Below are 23,624 nucleotides of genomic sequence, written 5' to 3'. Positions count from 1 at the left end.
GTTCGAATAGTTTACGCATAACCAGCACGTACACAGAGGGAAATGATGCATGTTAATTATCGACATGGACCTATCGATACCAACGACTGCGGGTTGACTGTCCGAGACAGTTCGCAATACATGATTACCACCGTAATCCATGCAAGTAATTGTCCTTAACAATCCCCGTGTGAACGGGCGCTGACTCCAAACTATAGTACTACGTTGCTAAGGCAGGTAGACAGCATTCCACGTGTAAACATAACAACAAGCATTCATTTAGTCACGTAATACATGCAATCGGTTAGCGTTCAAATAGTTTGAATAGTGTGTTCGATTGTGATTTTGATAAGTAACGTATGTAACACCCAAAAGTGCTAAAGCAAAAAGGGATCGAGTATACTCACAGTGATTGATTATGGATTGAAGGGAGCGCTGAGAGTAGGGTTAGCCTAAATAGTTCGATAGCATAATAATGAGTAACGCGGGAATGCTAACAAGTTTAAATGGATCGAATAGCCTGGCCTATCAAACGGCAGGTTTGATCGAACGGCAGGTTCGATCGAACGGGCTGTTCGTTCGGCTTGAAAGTCTGTTTGAACAGTCCTGTTCGATCGGTCGGTAGGCTCGATCGGCTGGACCATTCGAGTGGATTGTTTCTTCCTTTGATATGCTTGTGTATGATGGTTTGAACTTTTGAAGTTTTCGTTGTAGTATTTGAGAACACTGAAGTGTTCTTACCTTTCAGGTCGATCGATCGAACGGCCTGTTCGATCGGCCGGCTTCACCGATCGGTTAGGAACTTCAGAAGTAGTTCTCAGTAGGATGTCACTCGATCGAACAGCCTGTTCAATCGGCTGGCATTCCATACTACAAACGAGTTGCAAAATCGATTAAGTGTTGAAGCATAGTATCTCATGATCCGAAGAGTAATGTTTACCAATCGAGTAGCATATTCGATCGAACATCCCTTCGTCAATAGCATACTTCATGAAGTTTGAAAAGTGTGGGACCGTGTGCTAGCCGATCGGCTGGCCTGGTCGATCGGCTGGTATGTTGGATCGGCTGGGCTGTTCATTCGAACAGCCTAGCCGTTCGGCCAGCAAAGTCTGACCTGGTCGGCCTTTCGTCTACCACTTGGCTGTTTTGGTTTTTGTTATGATTCCAAGGTATTTTGACGGCGAGTTAAACCATAGAACGTGGGTTCTTACTTGCTTCACCGGTTCGGACAGGAATCACTCAAGTCCGGCCGGTGAGTCGTTCGGAACGGTAGTTTGACGTTCAACCCGAAATCGGTGCAATGTCTAGATCTATGGTAGATTTTAGTTTGTTTATGTGGAAATCGGTTAGATATAAGCTATTCATGGTTGAATGAGGCCAAAGTATGGTGTTCTTCAAGAACACCATGATGACATCATCCAAGAACACTTAGATCTTGGTGATTTCACGGTTAGAAATCAAGTTTTGAAAGATAGAAAGGTGTAGAATCGTGTAATGATCAAAAACGTACAAGAATTAGAGTGAAAACTTACCGGAGTTGAGAGAAATCTGAGAAAAGGTGAAGAATAAGGGCTGGTTCGGTCAGAGCTTTCCAAAAGTAGAAAGAGTGACAATGACAGGGCTATTTATAGGCTCTAAAAGAGGAAAGTAGTAGCCGATCGGCCAGGATCTCCGATCGGCTGGGCTGCTCGATCGAACAGCATGTTCGATCAGCTAGCCTGTTCGATCAGGAACCCCTTTTCGAGTGTTTCGCGACGATTTTCGATATTTCGATTTCGATGGACGATGATACGAATACGATAGAGTTCCTAGTTAAATTACTTTCAGTCCCAACTACTATATCTAACATACAATCATCTGTAAGTCACGTTTCGATGTCGTTTTCGATTGAGTTTGATTGCTTTTCGAGTTTCGATTGATTCGATTGAATACCACACAAAACATAAAGTAAACATGCACAAGTATCTCATAAGGCACACACACACATATAGCAATACCAAAATTCGCATAATTCGAGGTTCGAGTTCGATGATTGATTTGATTAACTTGATTATCGATGGATTAACTTTATCGCATTGTTACTTCCTAGTTCCTACTATTCACAGTCGTAAATCGGTCGCATTGATTAAACATTCGGTCATTTCATTTAGACAACACTTACTCCACATAATACAAAAAGCAAAAGAACATTAACAGTCAAGAAGTCAAAGTTGACTTAGACTTTGACTTTGACTTTGACATTCGAAAACACGGGGTGTTACATAACATCAGAATAATTACATCAACAACAACGAATAGATAGAAAATAGATACAAAATAGTTCCAAAACGATATCGTTTTCTCTCCTGCGCTTGCGATTCCGCGCCCAATCAACAATACTAGTGCAACCTTCTCCATCATTCCAGCCTCAGCGAATTCACAAACAATCTTGATTCGAAGAGTACGATCGGAGAAATTGCTATCGTTGAAGGTGAAACCAAAGTCGCCGTCACCACCGCTGTCGTTGCTGCCTCTGGATCACCGTCCTTCTTCTCGTTCTAATCCTCTGCGCGTTCTACATACCCACCACCATCGTCTCCCTTCCACCACCGTACACCCACACCACCTCCTTTCCACCTCTACCTACCTCCGCCACCGTCAAACCAGCTGCAACAACCACAACAACATCCACCGTGTTTAAACCATCGGCAACGACCACCTGTCACCTTCCGTCATTCTCCCACAACCACAAAAACCTAGAGAGAGAAACACGACCTCAAAACCCCAAATCTAGAGAGAGAAATCTCTCAAAAATGTCAAAACCTAGAGAGAGAAACACAGCGTTCTTCGTCGATGTTTTGTTGTTGTTATTCATCGATTTCGTCGTCAGATTGTTCATAGGTGGTGGAGTTCCTGGATCGGGTGGTGTTATAAAGAGAGAGAAGAGAGAGTCAGAGGTGATGTGTGTTTATAGAGAGAGAGAGAGAGAGAGTGCAGAGAGTTTAAAGAGAGAGAGAAATGTGTTTTGAGGTTTTTTTTATTTTTATTAGTTATAATAATTCATAAAATGACCATTTTGCCCCTGAACAAGAAGACAAAATAGGCAGCTTTCAACAGTCAATTAAGGGGTTTTTTGAGTTTTGGACCAAAATGGCAACAAAAACGAAACCACAGGGACCCAGATTTAAAAAGTTTGAGATTTGGACTAAAATGGCAAAAGTGCCCAAACCACAGGGACCAAAATGACAGTTTACTCTTATTGTTTTAGCAAACTTTTACAATACGTAATTTTCTTAAAAAATTAAAAAAAAAAAACCATTGTTAAGTATTCTATCGTATAGTATAATACATGTCTCGTATAGGCCTATATAAGACCTATAGGGAACCTGCACGAGAAATATACTACACTATATAATACAATACCAAACTATACGATAAGATACGATAGTATAGGATACGATATATCTATAGGCCTATACGAGGGCTATACGAGACGTATACTATACGATACGTAACAATTTTTTATTTATTTATTTTGTTAAAGTACTTATTATAGAACTTTGCTAAAATGATAAATAATGTATAAAAAGACTTCTAAAAAATGCCATTTATACACGTCGTATATAGGCCTAAACGCGTCGCATAAAAACAGCCAGACCAAAAGTGAAATCAGTTAGACACTGATTTTTATGCAACCATATACACTCGTTTAGTATATAAAACCTAAAGTATGTCAATAAACATTTTAGGTGTGCCAATAGTTTTATTCATATAAATACTTTTTTACCGTCATACAAACAATAAAAATCAAGTTGAAGAAGAATAAAAATCAACTGTTGTGATGACGGCAGATGTTTTGTTTGTGCTCTTTATTGTCCCTCGATTAACGCAACGCTGCAATTTCAAAGTCCAAGTTCCCGGCGCCGGACCCACCACATCTACGGCCTACAGAGACCGGAAACTACGCTATCATCTCACTCAACCTTTGCCATCCTCCCTCAACCAATCATATTTTCCCACGTCATCATTTTACCCTAAACCTACCAATACCCTCTAGGCACCCAAAACCCCATGTCCCAATCTATCTTGCTCCATCTTTTTTTTTGAATGGCTCTTGCTCCATCTTATTACCCTAATCTCAAGATTAACTCAAAAAGAAACCACCAGGGCCGTTCCTTTGTTAATCTTGATCCCCTGCCACATGATATGTTGATGATTAATTAGCGTATGACAACATAAAAAAGACAAACAACAAGTGGAGCAGATAGAGATGATGGTGGTGGGGTGAAGAACGCATTTGAAAAGTAAACACTTCTTCATCTTTCTGGTTATAAATTCCATCACAACCAAACCACTTATTGTAAGATTATCTTGAATCAGTCTTTACCTACACCTTTCTTTATCATGTTATCACAAAGCCAACTAAAAATATGACACAAAGATGTCAAAGATGATGGTGGTGCTTATTTGTGTATTCCATGATTAACATGTTGTTGTTTGGTTGCTAATTGATGTGGAGAAAAGAGGGTTTGGTTGTGAACTGACAGAAGAGAGTGAGCACACGCAGGCAATTGTATAGAGGACTATACTCTTGTTTGAGTTGCGTGTGCTCACTTCTCTTCTGTCAGCCCTTACTCTTTTTTTCTCCTCTTGTGTTGATCTTGATGTTATCTGTGTGTTTTTTTGCTTTCTTTTTGTGTTTATGTGAGCTGATGTTATGTGTGTGAGTGGGAATATAATGATATATGTTGTGGGTGTGTGTATTTTATGTGCATTGTTACATGTTTATCTAAATCTGGAAGCATGGAAGACTGGAGAAGGTGCAGAAAAGATGGACACCTGGCTACTTGTTTATACTTTATATCCATCAATTCAGTTAAACACCACCAGCACACCACTGTTGCAATGAAAAAGGCTGCAACTTTCACATGACTAGCTACACCACACCACCACCACTTCTTTATATCTTAAAATATCTGTTCTTGCTTGGTTTCTTGTAACATTAAACAGATTCAAATAGGAAATCTAAGAAGAATAGAAGAAGAGGGACATTGGGGATGTTACAGTAATATACACAGATTACATCACATGAAGGTTCTTTTCCTATTGCAAGATCTATACTACTGATTGTTTAATTCATTTCTTGATATTATTATAATATATATTCAACTTGGGAGTTCCAAAAATCTGTACTTTTTGTTGAAGAGAGGACGAAATGGGATTCTCTTGAAATCATTAACAAGGTACTTCATCATCTCCTACTAATCATTAGGCTATTGGGTGTCTAGTACTCAAAAGATAATCCGGTCACGTGAGGGGATGAGCCTAAAGGGATGGATCTAGAGTGTGGAGATGGGCCTCAAAAATATATATATATGTATATGTGTGTGTTAGTATAAAGAAGAAAGAGAAGTGTGGCCCCTCTTGCCGGTCTTGGGCTGGACGTTTGCGACGGGGACGACCTGAGGGCGTTGTTCGGGTCAGTCGCCACACCTGGACATACCAGGGACAAGCCTCACACCGAGCAGTCTTATTAATTTTTATTCTCTTAACTACACTTTAGCGGTTTCTATTATCTCTTTCCCCAAATTTTTCTTTAAATTTATCTTTTAGGGTTTTCTTCTGCCATTTCCAATGCTTTCTTCTGGTTTCTTTTAGAATTAAATGGCTGAATTCATGGCTAAGTATTTGATTATTTTCTGGGGCTGATGTATTTCACATCGAATGAAATTTATGTTTAAGAAAAAAGGAAATTATTGTGTAAGCGTAATGTTTTTGTGATCAGGGTTTTTTTTTGTATAAAGTGTCGTACTTTTTGCAGGTACACATACACATACTTGAAACACACAGATAACAAGGATAGATAGTGTGTTATATTTTATATAAAACTTTTCGTTTTGTATGCTATATCAAAGACAATCAGAACATCTTTCTTTGGGATGGAAGGAAGATTGAGAATAGTTCCATGGAAGATGCATGCAAACAAAAGAGCTAAAGCTTTTGCTTTCCATACTTCTCAGTGAGGCATCAAATCAAAGAGGAATTTTCAGGTAAGATGATATTTTTATGTTCCTTACTAAGTTTCTTTTGGGGTATTGAAATTTGTTCAACTTCATTCCATTGAGTATAAATTAAATTTTTGTGTAAAAATTACATTATAAAAGGAGAATGAATGTGAGTTAAAATTTCATTATACAAATTTTGCTGCTTGTTTTCTGGGGATAAGGTTGCAGCTTGCTTCTTCTGGAGAAAATCTGATATCCTAGGTTGCATTTTTAGTTTATTGTTTGATATATGTTTATAATTGTAGTTGTTTGAAGTCTAGACTATAGTGGATTTTCTGGTGGAAAAAACAATAGTACTTTGTGGTTTATGTTAGAAAAATTTAGTGATTAAAAGTAATTTATTATGATTGGGTTCACTTGCAGGAATTAGGTGCTTTAGAATAAAGACACTCTATTTTTTGCTAACTAGTTACCAATTTGATTGTCTATTTTTTTTTCGAACAGCTTCCATTTTATTAACTCATAAAACAGTACAAGGGGCCAGCGAAAGACTGGGAACCCGAAACAACCGAACAAAGAAACTAAACAACATCTCGAATGTTAAAATTCTTCCATCTCTCCCAACAAAGATTGCAAAGATTTGATCTAACCTTTAACCAAACAAACGATTCCTCCTTACTAGCCTCAACAACTTTCAGAACTACAAAAGAGGTACCTTCAAAGACGGATGCGTTTCTAGCCTTCCACACGTTCCACAGCGTTGTGTAAGAAACGACCTCCAAGACCCGTTTCCACCTACCAGATCCTTTCCAGCTTTGTACCACATTGAAAATTTCTGCAGCCGTCGTCTCATTCTTTAAAATAGGGACCTTTGCCCACACACATATATGCCACCATACCGCTCTCACCATAACACAGTTTATTGCCAAGTGCTCCACCGATTCTGCCCCATACCCACATAAACTGCAAGATATGTCGTTTACATTTATACCCCGATGCGCTAAAGTCAATTTAGAAGGAATGCCACCCAACATTAGTTCCAAACGAAGTAAAGAACTTTGTTTGGAGCCCAACCATTCCAATTAAACCCTCCAACCTCCACTTTCCTGCCTAATTTTTCAGTCAAGGCCAACCTAAAATCAGCCACCGAAAAGGAAGATTGAACCATGTCGCCCCCACTTATACCCAGTCTCTCTGCCTCCGTAACACCGGCCTTCTCCATATCCTTACTAATAGACAAAATATCCTTCCAGCATCCACTTTTCCCAGCCTTAAAGCCCAACTCTTGCTCAAAATTGTTGATGTTATGGATGGCACGAATTACCTTGGACCAAAACTGATTAGGAAAAGATTTTATTCTCCACATCCATTTGAACAAGAAGGCCCAATTAAGATACTTTATGTCACCCAAGCCGAGCCCACCCATCCTTTTAGAAGCTTGCACTTTACTCCAAGCAACCCACCGCATCTTGTTTCTAGACCCATTCTTTCCCCAAACAAAATCCCTCCGAATACCTTCCAAAGTCTTGATCACTTTCAAAGAAGCTTTATAAAGGTAAAGGAGGTATGCCGGGAGATTCTCGAGCACCGCTTTTGCTAGAGTTATTCTACCCCCCATAGAGAGGAGTCTCGCCTTCCAACTTGATAATTTATTTGCGAATTTGTCGATTAGCTGTTTCCAAGGTTTTATCCGCTTCATATTTTCTCCCACCGGAAGGCCTAGGAAGTTAAATGGAATAGATCCCGTCTTACACCCCAATAAGTCGGCCATGGCCCCCACCCTCTCATCCACCACATTCACCCCCATGACACTACTCTTCGAAAGATTAACTTTTAACCCCGAGACAATGTAAAGGCACCTTAAAATACGCTTCAAATTCAGCGCATTCTTTTTCGACCACAAACCCATAAATATAACATCATCTGCATAGCAAAGATGGGTTAGGGCCAGGCCTCCGTTTGGAAGAGAGATGCCCTCAAATAAACTCAATCTCGTAGCTCGATTCATGAACACTTCCAAAACCTCCAAGACAACAATTAAAAGAAACGGAGAAAGTGGGTCGCCTTGACGAAGACCTCTTTTCAGACTAAACTAAATGCATTAGACAATCAAATAAACCACCGTATGAGCATGAAATAAACTAAATACATGAGACAATCAAATAAACTAAATGCATTTCAATAATAGTTTTAGTGTATATGAATGTATGATTGTTTAAGACAGTACACTATTGTCTTGTTTAAATGATGCATACCACTGGGGGCAATAGAGTTTAGGAATTAAGAGTCGACTTACATGATATTAGGCTATTACGGTTTAGTAACTACAACGAATATGTGGAATCTCCCTAGTTAATGCAAAGATGTAAAATTTGTTTTATATTTACAAATGCATAAAGTCATAAAGTTTGATTGTTAAGATCTAATAAAAAACATCACACCCATAAGTGTGTACCGTGTAGCATATATAAAAAAAGAAGAAGATAAAATTCCAGTCGAATGTGTGAAAATAAGTAATAATATATAGATTTGAAGAGAGTTCAATTTCTATACGCTATCTTGGACCCACTCCTCAAAAACTCTACCCCACAAAGATTCAGGTAAGATTACACTTGATCTGAAAGGAAAACCTTGAACTATGGATAAGGTCGTGGAGAAATAGCCAAATATGGAAAGAAAAACATGAATGATTTCTGGTCTATAAACCTTAGATAATGAGTGGAACTGTCCTTGACATATGCCATCATTTATACTTTAGCAAAATATCTTCTTTGTGCATTTTAAAGATAACTTTTAGCTCTTAAAGTTATATAAACTAGTTATTTATCGCCCGCGCGTTGCGGCGGGACCCAATGACTACAAAAGGCGTGTCAGCAACGGCAAACAGATACCGAATATCAAAACATAAATAAAATGACGTGGTAAGGATAGTCACTCCGTCATAAAAAAACGATTTTAAATAGCCTAATATATAATAATAGGACCCACACGTCCTACACGTTGGAAGTTCGGTTGTTTTCAGTTCAGTTATTACGGTGCTAACACGTTAAAATATGGATGAGCTCGGTACCGGTAACGGCAGCGAAAGTACCGATCCCGAAAATCATCGAAATTAGGTACCGGCACCGAAAATGCTCGGTACAATACGGTATGGTATTTAAAGGTAAAAATCAATAAACACAGGTATGGTGCTAGACCGGTGTCGAACCGAAAGTAACGATTCTGAAAACGCCAAAAGGTGGGTACCAAATTGGTACCGAAAATGATTTGGTATAGTAAATTTGGTATCGTTACGATTAGGGCTGTAAATGAGCCGAGTCGAGCCGAGCTAGACCTAGCTCGAGCTCGGCTCGAACTCGATTCGAGCTGGCTTGGCTCGAGCTCGAATTTGAAATCGAGCTGAGATTTGAGGCTCGAGCTCGACTCGATTAGAATTTGAGCTAGCTCGGCTCGGCTCGATCTAGCTTGAACTAACAAAGAATCACAAAATTTACTACTTAAAAAGCTCTTAAATTGAATTTTTTAATAGACTAAGGGCCACAATTGCCATTTAATTTAACCATATGGTTAAATACGTAAGTATAAATAGTAAATTCACTTTGTACATTGTCTTTACCTTCTTCTTTTATAGGAGAGATACTTCCTTAGTTTTTGTTTTCTAAGCGATGTGGGACAAAAAAATGAAGAATGTAAACATTATCGAGCCAGCTCACGAGCTCACGACCCGAGCTAGGCCAAGCTCGAGCTCGGCTCGTTTACAAACCGAGCCGAGCCGAGCCGAGCTAGCTTGTTTACAACCGAGCCAATTTCGAGCCGAGCTTTCTTCGAGCTTTTTTCGAGCGAGCTGCGAGCCACGAGTTTTTTGAACACCCCTAGTTACGATACCGGTTTGTTTACAGGATTTGATACGATTTGCTCATCAATATTCTAAATATCCAAGTTAATTTTACTGCTACAATTCATTCATTACATAAAAACACAAAAAAGAAAGCAAAATAAGTTGTTGTGTATATAAAACCTTATTCAAACGAAATACAGTTTATTTACTGTGTGTATGAAAAGTAATCTAAATGGTGCAAAGCATTGCTGCGTTGCTACAGGATTTGATGAGCTCGGTACCAACCGGTACCGAATAGGTACCGGTCGGTACTGGTACGGCACCGGTATTTAAGGGTAAAAATCGGTGAATACTTGTGCGGAACCGGTACCAAAAATAACCAGCTTAGTAAATTTGAGACCGATACCTATACCCAATACCATTTGCTAATCTCTTAATAATATTACTATTAATTCCATTCTAATTATAAATAATTCTAATTCTAATTTTAATTTAATAATAAATCATTTTTCATTCAATTAATTTTGTATCATATATCACTGTTCATTCTGTTTAACTTTTATCATATATTAATAATAATTCAAATTCTAGTTCATGAATCATGGGTGTGACAGAAACATTTTCTAAGCTGTAGAAACTTTCAACATATCATGAATTGTTAATTTGATCAATGGTGAGTAGTAAGTGCAATACAATCTTGCTACTATGTCATAGGGAAGATAGTTACCAATTTGGCATCTATAAATTCCGAAGGCTTGTTGTAGTCATTTAATGCATTTTAACACCGATAACATTGAATTAATTTATGCAGGATCTATATCTATATAAAGTTATGTAGAGAAATCCTAGTTAATGTTTTATTGTATAAGCATAGATCTTGATATAACTCTCACCAAAGTTCATAGTTATCAAAAGCGGTCGCTTTGGCGCCTAAGCGATATTTCTGGGCGAAGCGAGTTGAATGGCGCTCCTACTTCCTAGGTGTTTTGAGCACAATGATAATTAATCTTTTTTTTTAATTTGTAAATTCCTCATTATCTACAGTATTTATAGGACTATTGGCAACTGATTATATCACTAAATGTTGAATTCGGTATTAATCACTACTACTCACAGAAACTGCATATCCTAAATATATGGCTAGCTACTTTTATCCTATTTTTTTTGCACGGCTAAAAAACTTTCATTAGAATCCGGCAAACAAATACAACAGGAGCTAGCAAGTTACTCTTATCCTAAATAGATTAACAACAGTGTTTTGTTCTCTGATTTAGTTCTGTATTTTCCAGTATTTATTTTTAATTAGTTAATTCTGAATTAGTTCTCTAAGTTCTAGTTTTTGTTCTCTGATTTAATTCTGAATTCTGTTGTCACATTATTGTTTTGGTTTTGAGTACTTTATTCCCTTCATGAACTTTTTAATTTTTTATTTAAGTGCGCTTTTTTTTCTCGGGCCCACGCTTTTTTTGCGCCTATCGTCTAGGCCCTAATCGGAGCTAATGCGCCTAGAGTGCGCTTCACACCTTTAATAACTATGCCAAAGTTAAGGTCAAAGTATTCTCCTACTGTGGGGGGGGGGGGTAAATGCACTATACCCCTGACCGCGGGAGGGATCCCCCTCCCCGCCCTGGCGGTGAATTCCCCAGCCAACTCAAGAGAGAGTCGAACCTGCGACCTCCCCCCCTTGTTGGTTTAAGATGGGTGTCGGTGGCCACTGGGCTGACACCCAATGGTTCCTACTAGTTTTACTAGTGTTTTAAAAACATTGTGTGGAGTTGGCTTTTAGCACTTTACGCCTAACTATTAGTGTGATTAAACAAAATAATAAGATAATCACTTAAATTGAAGTCTATTCAATGATATAAAAACACCAATGAACGAAAATTTTTAGAACACCCCAGCTCTCAACGCTATTACTAGTCGCAATGATTAAATGAACTTGTGCAAACTTACAAATTCTATTAGTCTAATCATCTATTTATTTTTATACTAATAGATGAATCTTAGTCTAATACTAATAAACATTAACTACTTAATTATGATTAATGATATCTTTCGTTTTGAATTTTAGATTATCTTCTCCTCGAAATTTGAATAGTCGGAATTATTGCCTACAATTGCCCCACTAATTCTAAATTGGACTCTCCAATGTGAGGTAGGTGGATAACGTTTCTTGTACAATTCTCCTCTATGATCTTAGTTCGCGAAGGCCTTGATTTTAGCTTCGTGAATTCTATTTATGTATTCCATATCTCTATAATCCCTCCAACCATCTTCATTACCCCTGTTCATCTTTGATTATCCGCGTTCTTCTAGACCATCTCCGGTCACTTCTCTTCAAAACTTTTATTAACCTCCCCTTAATAATTGATTTTTAAACCAAGCCTGGAACTGTCTATCATCCGAATGCCACACACTCGACGCTAATGTACTCCCCTTCGTTGTCTAGCACATTTCATAAAAACATCAAACAATACCTTGCATGTGACGTCGTCTATGAAGTCAAATAGTATCTCGAGCCTCCTAAGGATTCAACACGTGTTGGTCTGAAAACATTTGAATGGATAAGCTCAACTTCTTAGCTTTTGGCGCTTTCCATGCTTTCACAAAAGATAGCTTTTTCTTCTTTCCATAAAACACGCGTTTCATATTATTCAGATTCAACCTTCTTTAGATCTGGAAGTTTACCTCTAGAAACAAGCATCTTCATGCCCTTTTTCACTCATGTAGCCGAGTCATTGATGCCACAACTTGGATAAACTCGGCCCATTGGTCACTACATTAGCACCCCCTATAGGTACCTCAACCATATACTAAGTATCCATTTTCTTTCGCCTGACAACTGCCATGCTACCCTTAACGACTTTTCATTGTCCTCCCCCGAACATAACATCATAACCCTGGTTGTCTAAATGCCCGATGGAAATCAACATCTTTCTCAATTTATGAATTACTCTGACATCTTTCAATGTCTAAATGGTACCCAAATTGGTTTTCAAGTCAATGTTTGATTATTAGCAAGACTTACAACCCTAACCCAATAATATCCAATGGTTGGTTATTAGCAAGAGTTACAATACCACAATACCAAAGTTGCCATGTCTAAGATTCTTCACTTTTCTCACAGCATGAAACGATGCACTATTATCAAATTTAATATCTCGACTGATAATAAACGGGATATAAGGGTATTGGATTCATTAATATGAGTAATAACATATCCACCTTCCCGCATAGGAGTATTAACTAACTGTCTAATCAAATTTACCTTACTTGACGCAGGCGGTTTCTTATACATGTTTGATAGAGCTGTCAAAACCCAACTAGCAGTAGTCTCTTTCATGATGTTGAAAGCCATGCTCTTTGTCAAAGTGCACCCGATGACTACTATGGCTTTGCATCCAAGTCAGCTCATTCTTTAACCTTCGTCTTCTAGGTTTCTAACTTGTCAAACACTGAAGAAGATCTTTCTAACACAACAAGTCCGCAAGTTGCATCTTTCACCATCCAAAATCATGTCCTTTGACTTCTCAATCCTGGTACTTTCATCCTCAACCATTATCTTTGCTGAATTCTCTAATGGAAGCAAAATTCCCAACTGACTAAAAATAACATGAGAATAAACTGAATAACAACCTGAAATCTGACCTCAAAGTTGTGTAATAACAACGGTAAACATAATAGCAGCACAACGGCGGTGGCGGTTTAAGGTTTCGACAAACAAAACAAAACCGTTATCTTCAAGCCAGTAAGGCGGCGGCAAGAAACCCTAGAAGGTTAGGCGGTGACACCTGGTTGCTCAGAAACAGGCTGCAAAACTGAAACAACAGTCGGTGGTGTTTTTCAGTAGAAACCCTAACGACAGCTAAATTGGCAGCGACGACAGGAGGGTGGTGGCTAGGGTTTCGTTGTGTGTTTCCAATCAAGAGCTATGTGCGGATATCAGTTGTTTGGATCAAACGAGCACACATAAACATAATCAAACAGAAAAGATGGTAAAGTGGGGGGAGATTTTATGTGGTTCATTCGTAGTGTGCAACCTAAGTCTATGAGGACAACTAGGGTTTTCTTACAATTGAGTGATAATGATTTACAACTACAAGAGATATATTTATAGGCTGGAATTAAGGTTAATCTCTTTGCTAATCTTGGCAAACAAGAAACTAACAAACTGGGCCCATTAGGGTTAGGGTTGGCTTGGCCCTTCTCCTTGTTCCCCTTAGTTTTCGGCTAGCCCTAGTGGGCCAATGACAACATATTGCCAACATGAGTGCTCTGCTTTTTGTTGACACCCCGTAGTTTTCTTGAATTTATAAATCAAGAACAAAGTAACAAACTGGGCCATTAGGGTTAGGGTCGACCAAGACCCTTCCCTTTGTTCCCCTAATTTTCAGTTATCCCTAGTGGGCCTATGACAACATATTGCCAACACGAGTGCCCTGCTTTCTTAGGAACACCTCGTTCTTTTCTTGACACCCCGCCAACTTTTCTTGAATGTATAAATCAAGAACACATAACTAACAAATTAGGGCCCTTAGGATTTGGGCTGGCCAAACCCTTCCTCCTGTTCCCCTTAGTTAGTTTCTGGCTAAGCCCTAGTGGGCCGATGGCAATATATCTCTAACACGAGTGCCCTGCTTTCTTAGGAACACGTCGTTCTTTTCTTGACACCCCACCAACTTTTCTTGAATGTATAAATCAAGAACACATAACTAACAAATTAGGGCCCTTAGAATTTAGGCTGGCCAAACCCTTCCTCCTGTTCCCCTTAGTTTCTGGCTAGCCCTAGTGGGCTGATGGCAATATATCTCCAACACAAGTGCCCTTCTTTCTTAAGAACACCCAATTCTTTTAATTCTTTTCTTGACATTCCACCAACTTTTCTTGAATTTATAAATCAAGAACACATAATTAACAAAGTGGGCCCATTACTTTTAGTTGAGCCTTTATTTTTACATATGTTACCAACCTATGCTACCAACTTTTTAGTTCAGCCTTTATTTTTACATATGTTTCGGTGCTAGTGTTTGGTAATCTTATCCTCGTTTGCTACACATAGGAAATGGACTTTGCCTTAGTCTGCCTTGATCAAAAACAATTATTGTGTACAATAAAATTTCGTTGATTAATATATTGAAACTTTAAACTAGTGCCATGTAAATTTTTGAACAATCTACTTTACATGACGCCCCTGCGTTTCCGCCGTCGGTTGGGTGTTACAGATTGGTATCTGAGCCATGGTTATAGGGCATTAGGTTATTAGATTGTTATTGACCTAGACTATAACCTTCCTAGGGACCCAAACATGAGTTATCTCATGATCTCTATTATTTGTCTTCCTTATCTTAATTTCATCCCTATTTATATTCCCTGTCCATATCCTTGCCATAGTTATCTATATTTTACAAATCATCTATCCTTAGATGATTTATCTTAAATCCTTAGGCTTTATGCCTTAAATCCTTTTCAAAATCTCGTCAAAGTCTTGGGGTTCAAATAATGAGAACACATGCAATCTTGAAGGGTGGACGCATGTACTCTTAGTTTTCTGTCTAAAGCTAGAGTGTTCGTACAAATCCACATAATTGGACCCGTCACTCTTATCTGTGAACTCTTGGGGTGAGTGTCCACTTATAGGCTAAAGCATGTCTTCCGAAATATTATGGGAACTTAATTTCTTTAATTAGTCAAACGTTTTCGTTTACCTACTAAATCATTTTCGACCCTAGTGTCGTTTTTCACCATGTTACCTTTGGTGATGCGTTTTTATTCGATTTTTTTTACGTATTCCATGTCACCTTACAGCACTTTGCGTATCTCTATTGTATCCTCAAATACCCTCTTGTGTTTAGTCCTCCCCCATACCTTGAAATTTTGTTTGGACAGTTTTTTTAATATGTCCCTATACATATTTTCTCTTATTAAAAAGGTTTTATTTCAAAAATACTTTTTGTTCTTTAAGGATGGATAATTGATAAATCACATAAGCCATTAACGTGGTTTATATTTTTCCTCGTCCACTTTATAAAAGCTCATAAACATACTTTCTTTCAAAACAAATTTGCAATCATGTTTTTCCTAAACTTGAAAACAAAAATTTTAACACATACAAATCTTAATATTTGTTCACCTCATTCCAACCGATGTCCTTTTGAAAACTAATGTGCCTAAACCTTGCTCGTGTTTTACAAAATTGTCCTTAATGAATACCGTTGAAATCCCTTTGACTCTAACTCCCAAAGTTTAAACAAATCCAACTCAAGATGTCTTTTTTTTACAATTAGCACATAAACGTTTAACCTTTACATTTTTACCATCCAAAATCTTGAACATCTCCTACTATTTTTTTGGGTTATTCATCTCAAAATTTTTCATTACTCCATAAAACAATCTCAAATTTCATCTTATAATTTCCTATTTCCATTTATAAACCCATCTGATTACACGCGTGTTGACGTGGTGTGAGTGCAGATATAATTTTTAATATATTTTTAGTACTTTTACTCATTTATCAAGCTTTAAATTTATAAAACGTGATATAACACTATCACTCTCTACAACATGTTAGGGCAAGGGCAACCATCGTTGGCGTATTATAGTGATGGTAAGATACCGAGGTCGTCCAAGGACACAAGAGCTTTTAATACCGGAATATCGTCAGTGTCTAATCTAACTAAATTTTTGGAGAAATAAAATATTTAGTAAATAAAAATTAAAAAGAAAAGAAATAAAAATATTAGAAAGAAATAATAGACAAGATAGAATTACTTGGTTCCAACTCCTCTTTTACGTATCCTTTGATGATTTCCGCACTTTGGGTTCTTGTTAAGAGATTGTCTTAATTAGAGTGGCATGTCCCTCTTTTGGAGGCAACGCTACCCTCGGCCATATTGGTCTTGGTCTAAGTCAGTAGGGATTCAGTCCCGCAAGGCCGGAATATTGAAAGATAATTAAGTAAATTATTAATGCAAAATGTGGCATGTCCCTCTTGTGGAGGCAACGCTACCCTCGGCCATATTGGTCTGAGTCAGCAGGGATATAGTCCCGCAAGGCCAGTTTAAAGTTTTTATTGTAGTTTATTTAGAAGGGATTCAAGCCGTTCTTACTTCCCCCGATTTGATGCTATTTGCCTCAAGAGAAGTCCAAATAAGCTTGAATCAAGTCCTCGCAGGATCTATACACTGAACAAGGCAAGAACTTTATCCAAACCACCTTCTAACCCCCTTCCAGGCAGTTAACATGCTTTATATAGACCATAAAGATACGAATGAGTGAATCAACAAAACCTATAGAGATGATAGAATAAAGTTCACAAGTGATGTAAGAGATTAGCCAAGCATGCCTTTGTTTGGAAAATCAAAAGTAATACATAAAAGGGTTGTCTTCACCAAGTGATGTAAGAGATTAGCCAAGCATGCCTTTGTTTGACAAAAACTCTTACGATCAATCTTGGATCCCGAGACTACTACACACACTTTAAAGATGGATGATGAAGGAATGTGGCAGGTGATGGTGGTATAGTGGTGGTGGAGTGGAGTCAAATGTGAGAGAAGTGGTTTGCCAAGGGATGGTTTGCAAATGAACCAAGCACCCCTATTTATAGTTGGAAACGGGCCTTTCACACGGTTCCGTGCCTAAGGGGCACGACCCCGTGTCTTCTTCTTCTCTGTCTTCATTTAATAAGCTGTGTTAGTCCGTATGCACACACACGACCCCGTGTGTCAGAGGGCATGGCCCCGTGGTCTTGTACTTGCTATACTATAGGAGATTTTGCATATTTGGGAGTTGGCCACGGCCTGTGTCCATGGGACACGGCCCCGTGTCTCTTGTCTCTTGTGTGCTTCTGTTTGTCATTTTCTTTATGGACTCTAGAATGGGGCACGGCCCCGTGCTTGTCTTCTAATTTGTTGTTTTGATCTTGGGGTGAGGCTTGGAGGGTAGGTGATAGAACCCAAAACTCAAACAAAAGTAATTGATAGATTTAATTGCTGAAAACTGAAATATTACACAATAAAAGACCCAATTCGAGATGGGTTAATCTCCAGAAACAAAGGTTTAGAACCCTAATTTTATATAAAACATTGACATCTTAAAACTACACCTATTCTGCCCTATTTAACATAAAATAAAAGAAGGTAATTAACTGCTAAAAAACCGCCCACTACTTACTCCCAGAACTGTTCCCCCCAAACTAATTCTTGCTAATAATTATATGGGTCAATTACCCATCTCGACCTGCCCATGAGAAGTGGGTCGACCGTAGGTTCGTATCAATACATCCCGCCAGGACAAACGACTTGATCTCAAGTCGAGAGGAAGGGAATTGGCCTGCTAAGTCCCTGCATTCCAAGTCGGCTTGTACATCTTTATTCCTAACATGAAATTCCTTCCGATTATCCATTGTTTTCTGTTTTCCAAGATTTGTAGCTTTTGATGATGATGATGATACATCCATATGTCCCTTCTCATGTAGTGGCAAACCATCCTTCTCATTTACATCAACATACATAATCTCTCTTTGATGCTCTGTTGATTCCTTCTCACATTGATGCATCCACATCTTACCTCACCAATACATCATCAGCAACATCAACAGCTAAAACCTCATCTTGATGAACATTGGATCCTCGGTTTTGTCCCCTCTTTTGTCTATGGTTAAACTGTTATGTTTCTTCTTCAAGCTCTGGAATCCTTTCTTCTCTAACTTGTTGTAACCCATTAACAGCATCATCAAACACGGTGTTTCTCGGGTTGTACCCATAATAATCCACCGATGAAAACGGGTGATGGAAGGTGGTTGCTTTGGCGATGGTAGAGTTGGTAGTTATGGCGGTCGTGATGACGGTAGTCCCGTGTTTCGATTCCGCGGGGACATCCTCAGTTTCCTCGTCCTTGACCAGATCTGCCAATGGAGCTTGAGGTTCATCCTCGGTGTCATTTTCATCCATCCAAGCCATCCCGATCTCTGCGATATCCTTCCGCCTAGAGTCTATGCTGGCTGCAATTGATGCTAATTGAGAAGCAAGCGCAACCTGATCGCAGGAACTGTACCGGGTCTGCACCAGCTTCGAATTTCCCGGCAATGGAACCATTTGATAGAACCCATAACTCAAACAAAAGTAATTGATAGATTTAATTGCTGAAAACTGAAATATTACACAATAAAAGACCCAATTCGAGATGGGTTAATCTCCAGAAACAAAGGTTTAGAACCCTAATTTTATATAAAACATCGACATCTTAAAACTACACCTATTCTGCCCTATTTAACATAAAATAAAAGAAGGTAATTAACTGCTAAAAAACCGCCCACTACTTGCTCCTAGAACTGTTCCCCCCAAACTAATTCCTGCTAATAATTATATGGGTCAATTGCCCATCTGGACCTGCCCATGAGAAGTGGGTCGACCGTAGGTTCGTATCAGTAGGAATGGCATGACATCTTATCTTATTTTTTAATATGTTGGTTTTTGTCGTTAATTTGTTCCTTTTGTACATTTAATCTCTTTTAATCCCGAAAATCAAAAGCATGCAAAGAAACACACTTTTTCCAACATTAGTATAAAAAGGGTTGATTTTATACCTTATTTGATATAATTTATATTTTGCATTTTATGCATATCACGTGTATAATATATATCTATATACCTTATCCTAAGGATTCCTTTCTCTACAAGTTTGAACTACTCTCATAGTTTCCCCTATTTGCGATCGCACCAAGTGCAACCACACATTCTTTATCAATCCTACCTTCTATGAACTTGTTTACCTATGAAACTTGAGCTACTGTGAAACTTGTACTGCTATCGTAAAACTTGTGTTACTATGTTGAAACTTGTACAATCGTAAAACTTATGTTACTATGCTAAAACTTGTGCAAACGTGAAACTTGTGTTACTTAGTTGAAACTTGTATAATCGTAAAACTTGTGTTACTATGCTAAAACTTGTGCAAACGTGAAACTTGTGTTACCAAGTTGAAACTTGTACAATCATAAAACTTGTGTTACTAAGTTAAAACTTGTACATTCATAAAACTCGTGTTATTATGCTAAAACTTATGCAAAGGTGAAACTTGTACAATCGTAAAACGTGTGTTACCAAGTTGAAACTTGTGCAAACGTAAAACTGGTGTTACTAAGTTGAAACTTGTGCTACTAAGTTGAAACGTGTGCAAACGTGAAACTTGTACAATCGTAAAACTTGTGTTGCTATGACTGAAACTTGTGCAAACATGAAACTTGTGTTACCATGCTGAAACTTGTACAATCATGAAACTTGTGTTGCCATTTGCCATTTGTGCCAGATAATTTTGATCATCGCAGTTTGTTTGTGCTAGTGTGAAACACGTTTTACAGCGGTATCAGGGAAACCATTTCCTTTATCTTATTAGTTTAAATATCATATCTAGGGTTTTCTTTTGGTTTTTGTCTAGTTAATTTTGATCATCGCAGTTTGTTTGTAATTTGGAGATTTACCCATCTCCAATTGGGTCGTTTAATTTAGTAATTTAGCAATTCAGTTTCGTTTAAATCTTAAGGTTCTATTACATGTCCTTTGCCAATTATTACATACCTGTAAAGGGTAAACAACCTAAATTCTCATTCCTTACATAGGTTTCCTAATTATTGCTAACAAACACAACTTGGTAGCATTATATGTCTGATGTGTCTTCTTGGAAAATGGAGACCTGGCATTATATACCCAAGCTATGATTATGATTTATGGGTGAGAGGCATTTGACCATTGTTTTGTTAGATTTACGTTGTCACCGTATGTTTTTTTAATGGCAAGAAACGACGTGCCAACCACCGTGACACCGGGCGTTGTGGCCAAGGTCGACTACTCGACCGCCGCCAGCCCTTTGGTTTTCCCAGATGTGCGGAAACCCGACCTCCACCTGCCCGAAGGCACGACAGTGGAATAATCGGTAAAACCTCTCCTCCCATCCAAGACGAACCGGCGCCACCCGTATTCGCCCTTCACCTGGATGCCGCAGAAAATAATGGGGAGAGTGGGAGTCGAACCTGGGTCACAATGAACACCAAGTTTTTCCCCAACTACTCCACCACTACCTCATTGGCGTTGTCACAGTATGTTGTCAATCATGGAAATACTTAGTAATGTGGGACAATTCTATTTCTTAGTGTTATGTTTGGAAGGTTGTGATTTCGTGTACGCTATGCGTGCCTTGAAAGTCTCGATATAAATAGCGTACAAATCAAACACTGCAACATGTACAGACCTAGTATTTGAAATTTAAATTGGACTCCTTCGATTGGATTATCTCATTGACATAAGGATTTTAAGATGTCGTGGACAAAGTGGTGTGATTGTAAAAGTTATAATTTGTGACAAGTAACCTTCATCACGACTTGTTTCGTGCATCATAAACTTCATATAAGCAGTCTATCACAAGAAAACACTTCTGTCACTCCTTTGCTGGTATCAGTCTTTAAGTGTATATATTATATAAATGTTATCTTTGGTACATCAGATTGTGGGTCTTGACGGCATAGTCTACTCGTCCTCTATAGGTTGGTTGGTGCCAAAATTGTTTTCAATTTAAGGATTTTCCCAACTCTGGCTTCCACTCCTTGCATTTTGGAATTAGGTAAAGGCCATGGTTATATTTGTAATTTCACTTACATCTATATCATACCCTTTTCTAAACTAAAATTTGAATAAGGGTTGAAGGACAACATTTTGGCAACAATGACATTGTGGAAATTGTGGTGGTTTGCTCCTCAATAGTTAACTATTCAGGGGGCCGCCAACATATATACTTAGAAATTAGTAGCACCAGTTCATCCATTATAGGCCTAATGAGTGTCAGGAAGCATACATATGAATTGAATTTAATTAGGGTTTTCCAGTGTTAGGAAGGCAAAATTTTAATGAAATTAGGACTTGAGATTGATTTTTAAGCCACTGAAATGTTAATTCTTTAATCTGTTTACTGATGAATGCATCATATTGTTCAGTCGATATTCATTTCCTATGCAATTTTTGTTTACTAACTCCTACATTTTGATGGGGTTCAACAGTAATGCTACCAAGGTTTATATCCTCAAGTCAGTCAGGTGTCACCAGCTGGTATGTCATGATCCAATTGGTTACCATTTCACCATGTTGATGTATTTATTGTTTTCCGAGTTTCCTCCATAGTTGAACACTCGATTGGGCTCTTTTGACTTCTAAGCACTTTGAGGTTGGCATTTAAATATCATGAATTTTTTAATTATGTGGCATGAAGATAGATGAATATGTATCCTTGGGAACGTAAATGACACCGCTAAAGTGGAACAAAGAGTTGGTTAAATTAATTGATTATAAGACCACCCGTAGCGGTAAAGATTTTGGGTGTTTTTTGCCCCAAAACGCCGCTGCCACTGCCCCTTGGGCGTTGTTTTCAGAAAGGGGGGGGGGGGGGCTTGTGTAAAGAACGCCGGTGAATGTTTCTCCATTATTGTTTGACCAATCAGAAGCTTCCAAGTATTATTTTTTGTTTTATTTTTTTTAAAAGATAATAATTGGGTAATAATTGATGGGCATTATCCCACTACACCCATATATGAAAAACGCTCCATAATGCCTCTTTGCTGACTAGGCTGCGGCGCAAAACGCCCAAGATTGGAACATTACCACTACACATGGTCTAATAGGAGTTAATAAGATATTATATAATTGCCAGACGTTCATTCTGGTGTTTAAATGATTTTTCAGACATTAATACATGCTTATTCCTTTTCACAGGCAGTTTCATTTGAAAATGCTCGTCTTCTCCTACTACTGATGCAAGTGATTCGGTTACTATTGAACCATATGTTGGACTTTCGAACATTGGGTATGATACTAGAGCTTTGGATTAGGCCACATTTCAAGGTTCTTCTATCTAACAGGTCTGCTTTTTGTTGCTCCTTTTAGATTGTTTTATATATAAGTTGCTCCTGACTTCTCTTCAAGATAAGATATACCTGATTAGTACCCTTTTAGATACTTCAAATTTGGTGAAGTTTTGTAAAGAAATGAACATGATAACATAAAGTTAAAATGACTCTTTCATTGTTCATTTTTGACAGTCTGGAAACACTTACCATATTCCATCAATCAAATTACGTAAAGACCCAAGCAAGGATGGCTCGAATGTAAAAAAAGTAAAATAAGCTGAAGCTTGGGCCCAAGACGGACCCCTATATTTAAGAGCTCCAAGTTTTTAGGGTTCAAGTTGGTTTAATTTTTTTAGGCTTTTACAAGTAGAGCAAATAGTTGGTATAACTGAAAGGGTTTTATTTTCACCAAGACTTGCTCCAATTCTGATGTATAAAAAATGTGTCAGATCATATTCCTACGTCTTAGGATCCTAAGCAGAAAAAGAGGTTGTTGCACTCTACAATGAATGCCGGAAAACATGATCAGCTCCGTGATTTGCAACCACTTTTCTGAACACCAGATGAGGGGGTATGCATGCCTCTGTAAATACAGTTCTGTTATGTTATAGAATATACAAGTAGGGGTGTCCATCGGGTTTTTCTTCGGGTTTTTCGGGTCAGGTTGTTCGGGTTTTTTTCTAGAAAAAATTGACCCGATAACGGACCAATTTAAAGTTCAGCTTAGTTGGTTTTGGGTTATTCGGGTTCAAGTTAGTTAGTTTTGGGTTATTCGGGTTCAGGTTAGTTCCGGTCGGGTTATTCGGGTTTCGGGTTTAGATGTAAAATGAAAAATTAATGTTTTTTTTACAAGATATCACCAAAATTAATATTGCTACTTTAAAAATATCATAAAAGTTCAAACGTTATTTGACAATATGCTATTATTTAAAAA

At 38.1% G+C, this 23,624-nt stretch overlaps 1 protein-coding gene across 15 annotated transcripts; it reads left to right on the top strand.

Annotated features, from left to right (window-relative positions):
• Positions 1-3,718: 3,718 nt before the first annotated feature.
• LOC110941194 lies at positions 3,719-23,321 on the top strand. Of its 15 annotated transcripts, none has more exons than XR_004893736.1 (5): positions 3,719-6,008; positions 13,084-13,340; positions 21,848-21,896; positions 21,969-22,702; positions 22,883-23,321. XR_004893736.1 is itself a non-coding variant. In XM_022182811.2 (5 exons), the coding sequence occupies exons 2-5, from the start codon at positions 5,935-5,937 to the stop codon at positions 22,950-22,952; spliced, it is 339 nt and encodes a 112-aa protein (XP_022038503.1). In that variant the 5' UTR covers positions 3,811-5,052; positions 5,874-5,934; the 3' UTR covers positions 22,953-23,321. The 15 variants fall into 15 exon arrangements, 5 of the variants coding, with proteins under 5 accessions (XP_022038503.1, XP_022038502.1, XP_035846367.1 ...); XR_004893735.1 differs by lacking the exon at positions 13,084-13,340 and adding an exon at positions 21,338-21,414 and having other exon boundaries at positions 3,721-6,008; XR_002593918.2 differs by having other exon boundaries at positions 3,724-6,008; positions 22,557-22,702.
• Positions 23,322-23,624: the final 303 nt, after the last annotated feature.

This window comes from Helianthus annuus, chromosome 5, assembly GCF_002127325.2.
Source record: "Helianthus annuus cultivar XRQ/B chromosome 5, HanXRQr2.0-SUNRISE, whole genome shotgun sequence".
NCBI lineage: Eukaryota > Viridiplantae > Streptophyta > Magnoliopsida > Asterales > Asteraceae > Helianthus > Helianthus annuus.
Note: the sequence above shows the minus strand (reverse complement) of the source record. Positions and strands in the feature narration are given on the sequence as shown.

What these genes read in the sequence shown, in the direction of transcription:
- LOC110941194 (XM_022182811.2), top strand. Translation starts at nt 5,935, where the DNA reads ATGCAAACAAAAGAGCTAAAGCTTTTGCTTTCCATACTTCTCAGTGAG. An exon ending in AATCAAAGAGGAATTTTCAG is followed by an intron (nt 6,009 to 21,847) that starts GTAAGATGATAT and finishes GGGGTTCAACAG; the next exon opens with TAATGCTACCAAGGTTTATA. An exon ending in AAGGTTCTTCTATCTAACAG is followed by an intron (nt 22,703 to 22,882) that starts GTCTGCTTTTTG and finishes CATTTTTGACAG; the next exon opens with TCTGGAAACACTTACCATAT.